Here is a 15,021-nt window from a genome sequence, read left to right as displayed (position 1 = left end):
AAAAAAAAAAGAACATACAGGTAACAAACATGTGAATACTTAAAATATGCAATTATTAAAATTATTAGAACAGTGCGCACAGAATTAAAATTATTGGTTGTGGAAAAATTATGGTAGTATTACGAGAGAATTTTTAGAATTTTACTCTTGAATGAGTTGGGATGGTCGTGAAATGTATCAAGATTGAGGGGCTCGTTACAGGAATTGTACGCGTTGATTAACCTCGAGACTGGAGTATGCAACCCCAAATTAGTTAGATTATATATTATTATATTATATATATAATTTGTACTATCATCAATATCAATCGACACATATAACAAAATCGTAACTGGTCGCTGTCCGTACATAGAAGATATATAAGAAAATCTATTATAAGGTGGCTTTATGAACGTAATAGAACGCAAAACTTGAGATTTGAATGCAGTTTTCACTAATACGTTGTAATTTGCTCCACTTAACATTTAGTGTTTGTTTTATTTCAATCGATTCATAAATAAACAAGTTATATCAATGTAAGGAATCACATATAAAATGCTATAAAATAACCGATCAGTTGAATTGGCTGAAACTTTATGAAGGTATTAGGTACGTAATTATCATTTAAGTATATAATACAATGAGGAGCGAGTGATTTCTTAGAGGTAGCGCTAATGAAAGTCAAGCAACCCCGGCCGTGGTTCCAACTAAGATGGGTGACCACAATCTGTATTATATGCGATGGCGGCTACTTTTTACCGCAATCAGTAAATATGTCCCGGCCATGCGGACCAAGTCGCGGACGAATACTAGTAATATAATAAAATTGTAACCTCTTAATAAAACCAATAGATACTAAGTCAATACTTTTGATTCCCCCCCCCCTTGTAGGTATGTTTGTTCCGGCATCACGTAAATACTACACCGAACTGGATGCAATTTCCACAGTTATATTTCTGAAAGCTTGACTTAAAATTAGTGTATATTTTACCTTGATTTGTTTTCCTTCTTCTGAATTCCACGTTGTTCGAAGTAGCGGGAAAAAGCTAGTAAACAATAAAATATTATAGGTACCGCGCGTATCTCGCGGAGTCGCGAACGGGTCGAGCCGAGTCAATCAACGCAAGTCGCAACGCATCCAGCCAGTCAAGGTCGCCTCATCTGGCGGCATGACGTGAAATTCGAATGCGACAATAATTCTTAATTTAAAATTTGATTGCTGTGATATATTATATTTTTTTTATTTTGCGTTTTGTTACAACAAGTTCACAAATTATTTAAATTAAATTGTGCAATGTGTTTTTAGTGTTAACTGCGCGTTTTGTTTAAGGCATTTTTTAGTTTAAATTGAAGGTTAGATGTGATGAATTATTTATTATATAAAATAAGTGACTAGTTATTATTACAGTCGTTGACCCATACTTCGGTAAGCTTTTAACTTTCTACCTGTAAATTTGATCAGTGGATACCCTTAGGTAGGTATTTAAATATTATGTTAAAATTTTAGAATATTTTTTTTATGGTATTAATTATTTTGAATATTATTTTAATGTAATCTAAGCTATGAATGTAATCGATTCAGAGTATTTAATAGTACTCACTACAAGTAATAATAGTACCTACTTAAAGATGTTTTTTTTTCTCATGAGTAATTAAACGTTTATAATTAAAATAGTAGAATTAATTAGCAAATAAAGTTAGGATCGAATTAGAATATTTGCTTTAAAATAGCCAAGTTACATCAAAATTAATTTAATTTACGATGATGTTGCGGGAAATTTTTTTTTTTTTTAATTAGGAATTATCATGAGCGTATTCTTAAACAGTTATATTTTTAACACTTTCAAAAATAAGAACAGGTCTTAATTCGGGTGTCTTTTATGTTTGTCAACTTTAGAAGTTCGTCATTAAGAAACCGATTTGTATTTTTTTTTTATTTGTACAGTAATTATAGTTTAGGTTTACTACGTAAGTAGGTTAGGTTTCTACCGTGAAGCAGTTGTGTTTGCATGGCTGTGTTTCGGTTTGAAGGGTGGGATATGGTGTGAATTTACTGGGTACAGAGGAATAACACCTGAGTCCTCAGGAATGGCAACGCATGGGGGGTATCATGGGTGAAACAGTATATAGATAGATATTAAGTCACTTCCTCTTTAAGCTATTCCTGTTGGTTACTCTGTTTGCTCTTCTATTGCAGTTGTTTTATCTAATTGTTTTATATAGTAATATTTTTCGTATTTATTTATGTATTTGTTTTGTTTATTATATGTATTTATTTATTTAATATATGTGTATGTTTATATTATATGAATTTATCAAGTATTGCTTTATGTTTCCTCTATTCAAAAATGCACCGCCTACGTATTTCTCGGTTTGCCTAATAGTTGGTAACTGGTAGAGAACACCGTCCGGTGTTATGTTCACCAAATGTACGTAGAATTTTACTGTGCATTACAGTTTAAATAATTAAATAAAAATGTTTTATAAATCAATTTTAATCAAAATGATTGGTTTTCTCATGAAAAAAAGAATTAGAGTTTTTATACTATGCACTAATTCCTTTTGTTAATTTAAGTATAATAAAAATGGTATGGGAATGATAACCCCGCCTGCGTTAACGGTATACGCTGACGGGGCACCAGTGAGTGATGATAGGTGAGGATGAAAAGGCAGGTCAATTAGTCCATCGTGATGAATATACTCAACATGATGCTTTCCAGGGGAGACCACGTGAACATGAACAATCCTTAACTCCCCCCCTTAACAATCCCTTTCCCCCTATTGGGGAAAGGGATTGTTAGCAATGGAGTTTGACAGCTCCATTGTTAGCAATTTGCCCTATTAAGTCGATCTCCGCGTGGTTCCCCCTGGAAACCATCGTGAACAATTCTTGTTGAATTCGTCACGATGGGCTAACTGACCTGCTTCATCCTCACCTATAACTTCCTTCAACCTCACTGGTGCCCCGCCGGTGTACACCGATAGCGCGGGCGGGGACCATTTTATTATCCCCCCCCCCCCCCCATAACCACTAATAAGGACCACGGTCACAAGCGCGGATGTTGAATAATGACAAAGTTATACGATCTCTTGTACTTTATTACAACGCAATAAGGTTCAAATGTCATCAAATTACTCGTCAATTACCGCGTCCGTGCGAAGGTTATATTTGATTACCTATTAAATTTATTTTAATAGTTGGTTTACTAAAGCGCCTAGTCATGTTATAAGATCCATAGATACAGTATAACGCATACCATATTCTATATCGTTGATTCATTAAAAAAAAAAACTAAAGATGTGACAAAATTTAAAAAAGAATTTTCCAAATCGATTTAGAACTGACGGAGTTGTGAAAAATAAAGAAATAAAATAGGTTTTTTTTATACAACTTAGAATGGCAAACAAGCTGTTACATATATTAAGAGTACGTGACCTAAGACCATGTGTCAGCCTACGACCTAATCATTATAATATTTGACATTCCTATTTGTATATTTGTATTTGTCCATTTGATATCGAAATCATTATATTGTTTAATATTCATATTTGTATATTTGTTTATCTCATACAAATTTCCATTAGTAAGTTATTATCTGTATTTGTTGTCACTCTTTCGATGGAAGTATTTGACTATTGTAATTGTAAATAGTAATTAAGATATCTCTACTATATATATGGACGATTTGTAATAATAAATACAGTTCAATTCAGATACTCTACGAGTCTAGTCATTTCAAAAACACCAACTGTGTTAAAACCCTGCCCCATAACAATTTTGGCGCAGTCGGTAGGATCCGTCGCGTAATAGTGCAAGTCGAACTTAACGTCTGGGACTCGGACAAACATCGCCAACAATCCTAGGACGGTGCCTGAAGGGCTTTGAATAGTTCGCCGAATCTATACTCTGCAATGCGTATCCTGTTGCTGTTACTGGGGTAAGTGGTCAACACATGTTGCTCTGTTTCCTTTCTCTGTTTCCTTTTCATAAATCTTTTTCGCCTAAATCATAAAATAATTTTATTATTCAAACTCAAAATCTATTTTTCTATCTATTTTTAATATTCTATTATACTATATCAATTTTACGAATTCAATTATTCTAATTTCAACATTCATTATGTCACAACAAAATATTGACGTAAAACCTAAATTTTGCGAACAAAATGTTCCGCTAAATACTTTATTACAATTAATACCGGATTTCGATACAACTCAATCGGGTCAAGTATATAAGTTCATAAGATCGTGCGATTCAGCTTTTAAATTAGCAAGTCTAGAGCAGGAAGAAATTTTATTAATTTACGCTTTAAACAAAATAAGTGGGAATACTTCTTCTGATATCCACGCGAAACTATACTCAAACTGGGACGACTTAAAAACGTTCCTTATACAAAAATTTTCGCAAACAAAAACTCTTTCACATCTAAATCTCGAACTACAATCACTCTTTCAGAAACCAAATGAATCGGTAACGGAATTTTTCCACCGCGTAGATTTATGTAGAAATAAAATTTTAGAAAAATTAACAACTGAAGTGGTAGATGCGACATTAATAGGACGAAAAACTACTACGGAAGAAACAGCTCTGAACGTTTTTATTAATGGATTGAGTTCTGACATAGGTGTAATGTTAAGAACAAAAGGTTTTGATTCATTAACTCATGCTGGAAACTTTGCAATTCAAGAAGAAAAAATTCGAAAAATGAATACGGCTAGGCAAAGTTTGTTTAAAAATAGTCAAATAACAACACCGCTATATAGCAATGTCGTTCGTCAACCACCTCAGATCAATCAACCTCAAATACATAAACCACCAGATAAACATACTATTAATACCAATCCGCGAAAATTTATTATATGTAATTATTGTAAAAAACCCGGACATCATATAACTAATTGTAGAAAGAGAATATTTAATAATAGTCGTAATAACCAATTTCCGCGAAATAATCCGACTCCAGCTCGAGTAAATCATTTAAACTTGCAACCGGCCGATCTGACGGGCACAGTTTCGGAAACGGTTCCCACGTATTGCCCAAATATTTCGATGATCACCGAGGGTCAGGATATTACTCTAGAACCTCAGATAAACGATCTTCAAATTCAATAAAATTTAATAGTAATCAGTGTCATACTACATTATCTAATACAAACATCACTACACAAGCGCAAACAATTCCAGTCCATCGGGGACAATTAAGCGATGTGTGTACTTGTGATAATAAAACCACGATAGCTACTAAGTCAAACTTAGAGCTCTCTGAATCATTAATCATTAATCTCACAAAGATCACTGAATCTCTTATAAAGGTCACAGAAACCTTACTAAATCAATCAAAGAAACCTATTAACTCTGTAGATTGTATCACTAATTCCACTAATTCTGAAAAAGATCAATGTCTAAAACCTATATTAAAAGAATCTAATTCAAATCCCATGCGCAATCAACAAACTACAAAGACTAAAAAATCAAAAAGATCTCGTAAATCGAAACAAAAATCAAAAATAAAACTAAAATCGAATCAAATAAAGAAAAGAGCTTATCCTAATGAATCTTACAATATCTCTACATTAAATATACCTCCTGAAAATCTTTTGCACTGTAAATTTCATATTGATGGCCAACCAGTTACGTTATTAGTAGACACGGGAGCAGCCATTTCAGTTATAAATAAAAATAAAATCGGTAAAAATACCATCGATACATCAAACGTCGTTTCTATTATTGGTATCTCTAATGAAAATTCGCCTTTTCAAACATGTGGCACATCCCACATTTCATTAGATCAATTTCCAAAATTTAAATTCCATGTCGCAAATTTAAACATACACGCTGATGGTATACTCGGTAATGATTTCATGTCAAAATTCAATGTCAACATTTATATTCAATCAAAAACGATGCGAATACATGACAGGACTTATCAGTTGTTCCTTCTGGGAGATGAACCAAAGTACTTTGATAATGGTAAACAAATTATCAAACGTCGTTCGGAGACAGTTATATCATGTTTAACTAATGATATATCAGACGGAACTGCAATGATAAATAAGCAAAACATTAGTAACGATATCTGTATTCCTAATGCTCTTGTTAATGTCAAAAATAATAGCTTTCTCATTACTTGTGTAAACTCGAGTGATAATGACGTATATATTTCAACGCCTATTATAGATGTAAATTCTGTTAACGAATCGGAACTAATTCAACAGTCTGTTTCCTTACCCAATTCACAAATTAACAACATCTCTATAAAACAAAGAATAGATATCGGGAGCCTTATAAGGTGTGATCATTTAAATAAAGAAGAACGTGAATCTCTCGAAAAAATAACTTCAGAATATTCGGACATTTTCTACGTGGAAGGCGATCCACTAACGTTCACGAATCACACTAAACATTCTATTCCTACTACGTCAGATATACCAATTAATACTAAAACTTATAGATTCCCTCAAGTACACCAACAAGAAGTAAGAAATCAGATAGACAAAATGTTACAACAGAATATTATAAAAGATAGTACTTCTCCATGGAGCAGTCCAATCTGGGTAGTTCCAAAAAAATTAGACGCGTCTGGAAAACAAAAATGGCGTGTTGTAATTGATTATAGAAAATTAAATGACGTCACTATTGGAGACAGTTACCCGTTGCCTAACATAACTGACATACTAGATAAGTTAGGACATTCAGTATATTTCACAACTTTAGATTTAGCATCCGGTTTCCATCAAATTGAATTAGACCCCAAGGATATTCCCAAAACTGCCTTCAGCACTCCTTTTGGTCATTACGAATTTTTAAGAATGCCTTTCGGACTCAAAAATGCACCAGCTACATTCCAACGTGCCATGGATAGTGTACTTTACGGATTACAAGGAGAACGATGCTTTGTTTACCTTGATGATATCGTAGTGTTTGCATCCAGCCTTCAAGAACATAAACAGAAATTAACTGAAGTATTCGATCGGTTACGAAAATACGGTCTGAAAATACAACCAGATAAATGCGAATTCTTGAGAAAAGAAGTTGCTTACCTGGGTCATATTATATCGAGTGAAGGTGTAAAGCCAAATCCCGAAAAAGTAAAATCAGTTCGTGAGTTTCCAGTCCCTAAATCATGTAAAGATATTAAATCATTTCTTGGTCTCGCAGGCTACTATCGTAGGTTCATACCTAACTTTAGTAAGCTCACTAAGCCTTTAACAAGCTTATTAAGAAAGGATGTTCCGTTTACATGGAGTTGTGTACAACAGCAGGCTTTTGACTCCTGTAAGGAAATTCTCACAACGACTCCTCTGTTACAATATCCCGATTTTACTAAAGAGTTTATATTAACTACGGATGCTTCAATCCACGCTATCGGAGCGATTCTCTCGCAAGGTGAAATTGGCAAAGATTTACCTATTGCTTACGCATCACGTACGTTAAATAAAGCTGAAAGTAATTACTCTACTATAGAGCGCGAACTTCTCGCAATAGTATGGGCCGTGAAACACTTTCGACCATATTTATTCGGTAGAAAATTTAAAATATTTACTGATCACAAACCACTCACATGGTTATTTTCCATTAAAGATCCGGGATCACGTCTCGTTCGTTGGAGACTGAAACTAGAAGAATATGAATATGAAATAAATTACAAAGCCGGAAAAAATAATACAAACGCCGATGCTTTATCACGACCACCTATATTAAATATGGGTACAGACAATCCTGACAAACAATTTGAAACATTATTAAAAACAAACTATGAACAATTCTTATCTCAAGGTTGTAGCGCTAATTCACACAAGCTTAAAACTTCACCTGAAAATCTTTTAGAGTCTAATCATAAAAATATCTTCATCCCTGTGTCGTGTCAGAAATCAGATCTTAATAACTTATACAACGAAGCTTTAGATCTATGTGCTTCCCAAAGCAATCAACCTGAAACAGAAAAACAAGTCTACGACATAGATAAAATAACTTCTGAATATCAACAAAACATTTTCCTTTGTTATGCTAGAACATCATATTATGATCCATGGGACGCGGAGAGTTATTTTAAATCATTGTTATCGTGCTTACATAAGCATAATATTGAAACTTTGTATATACCGAACCTGAAATATGATCAAACTTGCAAGCTTCAGGGCAACCAACAGCTACATATCTCAGCTTATTTGGCAGAAATATATAATTGCAATATAATCATTTGCGAGAATAAAATTACTCATCCTTCGCCTCAGGAAATTCCCAGCATTCTAAAAACATACCATGATGAACCGCTCTCAGGACATCGAGGTATAATTGAAACCACTAGGAAAATTCGAGAACATTACTTCTGGAAAAACATGGCCGAAGACATCAAAAATTACATAAACTCTTGTGAAATATGTCAGCGCAATAAGATTCAAAGAAAAACTTTTAAAGCTCCAATGGTATTAACATCCCAATCTAATGAACCTTTTGAACGTGTTTCTATAGACTTAGTATCATATTCTGACATTAGCGACAATAATAACAAATACATATTGACACTACAAGATGAACTAACTAGGTACGTCCAAGCTTATCCAATTTCTGATAAAGAAGCTCTAACAGTTGCTAAGCAACTCTTTCACTTCTGTCAACATTTCGGTGTACCTAGACGTTTCCATTCTGACCAAGGTACTGAATTCATGAATGGACTAATGAAGCAATTAATAAGACTTCTCGGTACAAGTCAAACTTTTAATACAGCTTACCACCCTCAAACTAATGGTGCATTAGAAAGGTTTCATGCCACACTTCGAGATCACATACGAATGTACCAGGCACGTAAATTGAAAAATTGGGATCAAATTATTCCACTGGCTATTATATGTCATAACACCTCAGTTAATAGCTCTACAGGTTTCACACCCTACGAACTTCTATTTGGTTTTAAACCAAGACCTTTTTATTCATTAAAAACAATACCCGATTATACTGCATTCGATTATATTAAAGATTTAAACGAACGACTTAGAATAGCCCGCGATGTCGCAACGCAGAACGTTCAGAAAATGAAAGAAAAAGCCAAGGAACGTTACGACGGGAAAATTAAAAATATTGCTAAATTTAATGTAGGTGACAAGGTGATGATCAAGGTCCCTAACCCAAATAATTTAGATAATAAGTGGGAAGGGCCATTCGATGTGATACGTGTAGGCTTTAATGAAAATTATGTTATTCGTAAATCCGGGAGACATCAGTTAGTTCACGCAAATAGATTAAGACCTTATGAAATAAATAAACTCGTTAATTAAATAAATAAGTAGCCGTGTGGAAGCCGGCTTTACCAAAGAATAGCACCAACGTTCAGATTTGACGTGTCGTAGAAGGCGACTAACAAACAAGTAGCCGTGTAGTAGTCGGCTTTACCAAAGAATAACACTGACGTTCAGATTTGACGTGTCGTATAAGGCGACTAACAAACAATTAGCCGTGTAGTAGTCGGCTTTACCAAAGAATAGCACTGACGTTCAGATTTGACGTGTCGTATAAGGCGACTAACAAACAAGTAGCCGTGTAGTAGTCGGCTTTACCAAAGAATAACACTGACGTTCAGATTTGACGTGTCGTATAAGGCGACTAACAAACAATCAGCCGTGTAGTAGTCGGCTTTACCAAAGAATAGCACTGACGTTCAGATTTGACGTGTCGTATAAGGCGACTAACAAACAATGAGCCGTATAGACGCCGGCTTGTACAAAGAATAGCTCTAACATGTTAAGTTGTTTCCACATCAAACAACTTATAGTATTAATTTATTATAAGCAATATTCAAAATCAATTAAATCAATAATTCCTCAATAATCAATTAAATCAATAATTATTCTATAAGCAATGAAATCAATAATTCTTCTATAATCAATTAAATCAATAATTCTTCAATAATCAATTAAATCAACAATTCTTCTATAATCAATTAAATCAATAATTCTTCTATAATCAATTTAATAAATAATTCTTCAATAATCAATTAAATCAATAATTCTTCTATAATCAATTAAATCAATAATTCTTCTATAATCAATTTAATCAATAATTCTTCAATAATCAATTAAATCAATAATTCTTCAATAATCAATTAAATCAATAATTCTTCAATAATCAATTAAATCAATAATTCTTCTATAATCAATTAAATCAATAATTCTTCAATAATCAATTAAATCAATAATTCTTCAATAATCAATTAAATCAATAATTCTTCAATAATCAATTAAAGCAATAATTCTTCAATAATCAATTAAATCAATAATTCTTCAATAATCAATTAAATCAATAATTCTTCAATAATCAATCAATTTTAATCATTATACAAAATATCATTTTTGTTATATTCGTTAGCTTACGAATCGTCCTAAAATCGTCTTTATTTCTAATAAAAAATAAAACATAATTAAAACATAAATTTATAAATAATAGTTCTTATGTTTGTTCAATTCGATATTACCTTAATAAATTAGAAAAAAACTTGTAATAGAATCTTCTTTCTTGATGCTCGAACAAATCTTAATTATTTCTTCAACAACTAAAAACTTCAATGAAAGTATATTTAAGATAACTTATGATGATCGAATAATTAATGAAAATATTCAGTCTCAACGATGACTTACATTCAAGTTAAAAGGTTCTTTATTTTAAATCTTTAGATTAGGCTAGTGTAGACATTTCCGTAATTTCTTTGCAGATAGTAGAATCCGTAATAAATCTAGAAAATGAAATTAATGATTGTTTAGCAAGCATATTGTTCGTAAAATCAAATATTAAACTTATCTTCTCTTTCTGCTTATGTATATTCTGATAGGCTTGTATACATATTAGATTTTCCATTAATTCAAGGCGAACCTCTCAATCTCTATCACATATATTCCATTCCAATCCAACATTTTAATTCCTCTCTGCATACAACCATCCTACCTGAGCACATGCATTTGGCTACAAATCCTAGCGGTAATATATACGTATCTACGAGCGACCTCACTTCATGCAAGTCCTACGCTATAAAGAAGAAGATCTGCACCTCTTTTGTCGCATATGAAGCAGCATCACGTCCATTATGTGAGCTCCAGATCCTGTTAAGCATTTCAAAGACTTTACCTGAAATTTGTACCACATCCACATTTGAAGCAAGAATTAACACTTTTCAAAACATTGACAACAACCAATGGCTTTACATACTTACAGAAGACACTAATTGTATACTTCAATGTAAAACGGAAGTTACACATCATAAATTACAAGGAGCAGGCATTTTATCCTTACCGGAAAACTGCAAACTTTATACTGGGTATAGTACGCTAACAGCCTTTCAATCTATTGAAGAAAATGTAACATATCCTGTAATAGTTCCAGACATTAGAACAGACGATTGCTTTGAAGAATACAAGAACTTTGAAGCTCCAAAGTTAATTCCTATTAAAATTAATGAAATGCCTTTGGATTCACTGAAACAAATAAAACATCATGTCGATAAATTTAAGGAAAGCTTAGAAAATATGAGATCTCGACCAATCTTACAAAGATATTCGTCAACGTTTACATGGATATACTTCGTGTTATTCATAACAATGCTAGGATACTTCATTTATAAAATTAGCAAACGTTGTCCTAATGGATTACTCCTGCGTAACCGAAGACCAAGCCGTGATAATAGTTGTATACAAATATTTAACAACTGTTTTTCAAACACATCACGACGTCAGAGAATCCAAGTTGCCGTCCCGATGACTACTATAGCAACAAGTACCTGCGTAACGGAAGACGAAGAGGAAAATGAAGAAAATTATCCAAGAACTTCAACACCGAGAGTTCAAAGATCAAGCTCTCAAGCCCAATCTTTATTCTAAGGGGGGAGGTGTTACATATATTAAGAGTACGTGACCTAAGACCATGTGTCAGCCTACGACCTAATCATTATAATATTTGACATTCCTATTTGTATATTTGTATTTGTCCATTTGATATCGAAATCATTATATTGTTTAATATTCATATTTGTATATTTGTTTATCTCATACAAATTTCCATTAGTAAGTTATTATCTGTATTTGTTGTCACTCTTTCGATGGAAGTATTTGACTATTGTAATTGTAAATAGTAATTAAGATATCTCTACTATATATATGGACGATTTGTAATAATAAATACAGTTCAATTCAGATACTCTACGAGTCTAGTCATTTCAAAAACACCAACTGTGTTAAAACCCTGCCCCATAACAAAGCTGACGGCCCACCTGATTGAAAGTGGTAACCGTCGCCTATAGACATGAGCAGTACCATGGACATAACAGAGTATACTGTTTCGCTCATGATACCCCCCATGCGTTGCCATTCCTGAGGACTCAGGTGTTATTCCTCTGTACCCAGTAAATTCACGCCATATCCCACCCTTCAAACCGAAACACGGCCATGCAAACACAGCTGTTTCACGGTAGAAACACGAATGGGACAGAGGTACCCAAGCAATCGACTTTTGTACAAAGTCTCCCTATGGTAATCAATATTGGTAGTAACTAAGAACAAGGAATTACAGAGAAGAAGTGATAAAATTGACAATTCATAGCAGGCTAGTGTATAGAAAATGTTATACGGCCGTATAACCCTACCAAATGCAGACAAAACCTGTTTGCATACTTTCTACATAAACTGTGTCGTATATATAATCTAGTAATTTAAAACTTGTCATTGACAAATAATTGACATATCAAACATTTTCTATACACTAGCCTGCTATGAATTGAAAAAAATAGAAACTGATGATCCTTCGTCCTCTTTTTACTAATTATATTTGCATAAGAAGAAAGGAGGCAACCATATGATTCATAGTTTCTATTTTATCATTCCTTCTATGTATTTCCTTGTTCTTAGGATAGTAACTAGGAAAGATTCGGCGGGTCGCGTCATTCAAGCTGCGGGCCGCATGTGGCCCGCGGGCCATAGCTTGGACAGCTCTGGACTATAGTATTTATGATACCATTACGTTAGAATAATCAACAAATCTGTTATTATGTTCCATGTAACATTAGATACGTGTGCAAACAACGCGACTTCTTGAGTACGCCGCACCAAGGTCGCGATTGATAAGTTTAGAATCATAAATGAAATAAAATTATGAAAATTATGAACAAGCTCATAATCTGCTGGACCGATTTAAAAAAGTCTTTTACTTTTTTTTTTAATTAATAATAATAGTACTATTTTTTTTTTAATTAATTTAACAGGTCAATTGTTCTATCGTGATGAATGTACCAGGTTTTAATCACGATGGTTTTTAGGGGGTCGGGGGGGACTGGCTAAAGTTCATTCTGTCAGATCATATTACTAGCAATAAGTCTACACTACTAGTCCTCGATTCATAGTCCTTTATCTGCACTTTGAACTTCTAGGAAGATCGCGTTTTGTATTATTGGAGGTTGCAATATAATATTGTGCAAAGTGTGCACGTGCGTGCGTGCGTGGTGCGTGCGTGCGTGCGTGCGTGCGAACAAGCGTACACGCGAAAATGTGCGCGAGCATGCATACGCCTGTGTGCGTAGTTGTGACAATTCTTTTTTATAATTGATAAGGTTTAGTTCCAATTAATTTTATCACTATTTTTTTTTATAACATAAATCTTAAATAAACTTGTAATTATTCTTTCCAGCCAGTATGAAGTCTGTGGTGTGGATGCTGCTGCTGTGCATGGCAGCAGCCAAGGTCTCTGCCTACCACATATTGGGCGTGTTTCCGGTACCCTCTCGCAGTCACAATCACCTGGCAAAGGGAATCGTGGACTCTTTACTGAAGGCTGGTCATCAAGTGAGTGAAAAAATAACCTATCAACTTTGTTTAACATTACAGAAAGTTCCGCGGCCCAAGCCGCAAAAAAATTAAAATTAGAATATAACATTTAAATTTGGAAAAAGTGTAGTAAAGTGCACAGAGCAAGTATATCATTATACTAGATAAAGCTATATTTTTTTTAATGTAGAGTCTTTGTACCTCTGCTCAGAACACTGACACTTTCGATTTTAGACTTGGGCTGAATAAAAAAAAATAGAACTTAGAGGAATACTGTCATTTAAATATATTATAGCATAGAATTAAATTGAGAGAATTATCTAGGGGTCGTCTAGTGGCTTCATTGCCAGCAATATACTTTATCAAGTCCACCTCCACGTTGTCCTGTATACCATTATGGTTTCCTTTTGAACTCGTCACAATGGGCCAACTGACTTGCCTCACTTATCACCCCTCACTGCTACTCCGCCTCCATGATATCCTCTAATAGATAAAGAGTGGGGGGAAAGGGATTGTTAGTAATGGAGACTAAAAATTCCATTGCTAGCAATGTACCCAACCAGGTCGACCTCCTCGTGGTTCTCCCTGGAAACTATCATGGTTTTTTTTTTTTAATGGATGATAATGAAATGGTAGCCCCGTCTGCGCTATTGGTATACGCTGGCGGGACACCAGTGAGGGATGATAGATGAGGGTGAAGCAGGTCAGTTAGCTAATCGTAACAAATTCAACAATAAACCAATCACGATGGTTTCCAGGGGGAACCGCGAGGAGGTCGACCTGATAGGGTTTATTACTAGCAATGGGGTTGCTAATCCCCATTACTAACAATCCCTTCCCCCCAACTATCATGGTTAATTCCTGATGAATTCATCATCATGGGCTAACTGGCCTGTTTTCATTCTCAACGATCACCCTTCACTAGTGCTCCGCCAGCGTATCCCGTTAGCGCAGGCGGGGTTACCATACCATTTTTACCCATCAAAAAAATATATTCAAATTCAAATTCAAATTCAAATTCAAAAATCATTTATTCATGTAGGACATTTTAGCCGCTTATGAACGTCAAATTTTTACATTATAATTTTATATTTTCCCTACCGTCCAGCAATGCTATTCACTAAAAATCTACCGCAACGCTGCGCCCGCCGACGAGCTCTAGGCTGATCAGCCTTGCGAACGACCGTGGCTACAGCGCTGCGGTAATTGGTATTCACTAACGTGTCAAACCTCATCGACGAA

At 34.1% G+C, this 15,021-nt stretch overlaps 2 protein-coding genes across 2 annotated transcripts in view; both read left to right on the top strand.

The window, feature by feature from the left end:
* The first annotated feature begins 1,056 nt into the window (after window positions 1-1,056).
* Window positions 1,057-15,021, top strand: part of LOC113510129 (UDP-glucosyltransferase 2-like) — a 36,204-nt gene continuing 22,239 nt past the window's right edge. Inside the window, exons 1-2 of the mRNA XM_052898239.1 lie at window positions 1,057-1,332; window positions 13,643-13,797. Coding sequence (XP_052754199.1) covers window positions 13,648-13,797 — 150 coding nt within the window. The 5' untranslated portion in view covers window positions 1,057-1,332; window positions 13,643-13,647. The remainder of the gene's footprint in view (window positions 1,333-13,642; window positions 13,798-15,021) is intronic.
* On the top strand, window positions 10,087-12,163 carry LOC128201408 (uncharacterized). The gene has a single exon (XM_052898232.1). It carries the CDS (start codon window positions 10,924-10,926, stop codon window positions 11,842-11,844), a length of 921 nt encoding a protein of 306 aa, XP_052754192.1. The 5' UTR covers window positions 10,087-10,923; the 3' UTR covers window positions 11,845-12,163.

This window comes from Galleria mellonella, unplaced genomic scaffold, assembly GCF_026898425.1.
Source record: "Galleria mellonella isolate WM207_F2 unplaced genomic scaffold, CSIRO_AGI_GalMel_v1 utg121, whole genome shotgun sequence".
NCBI classification, from domain to species: domain Eukaryota; kingdom Metazoa; phylum Arthropoda; class Insecta; order Lepidoptera; family Pyralidae; genus Galleria; species Galleria mellonella.
The sequence above is the reverse complement of the archived record's forward strand: the minus strand, read 5'-3'. Positions and strand labels throughout refer to the sequence as shown.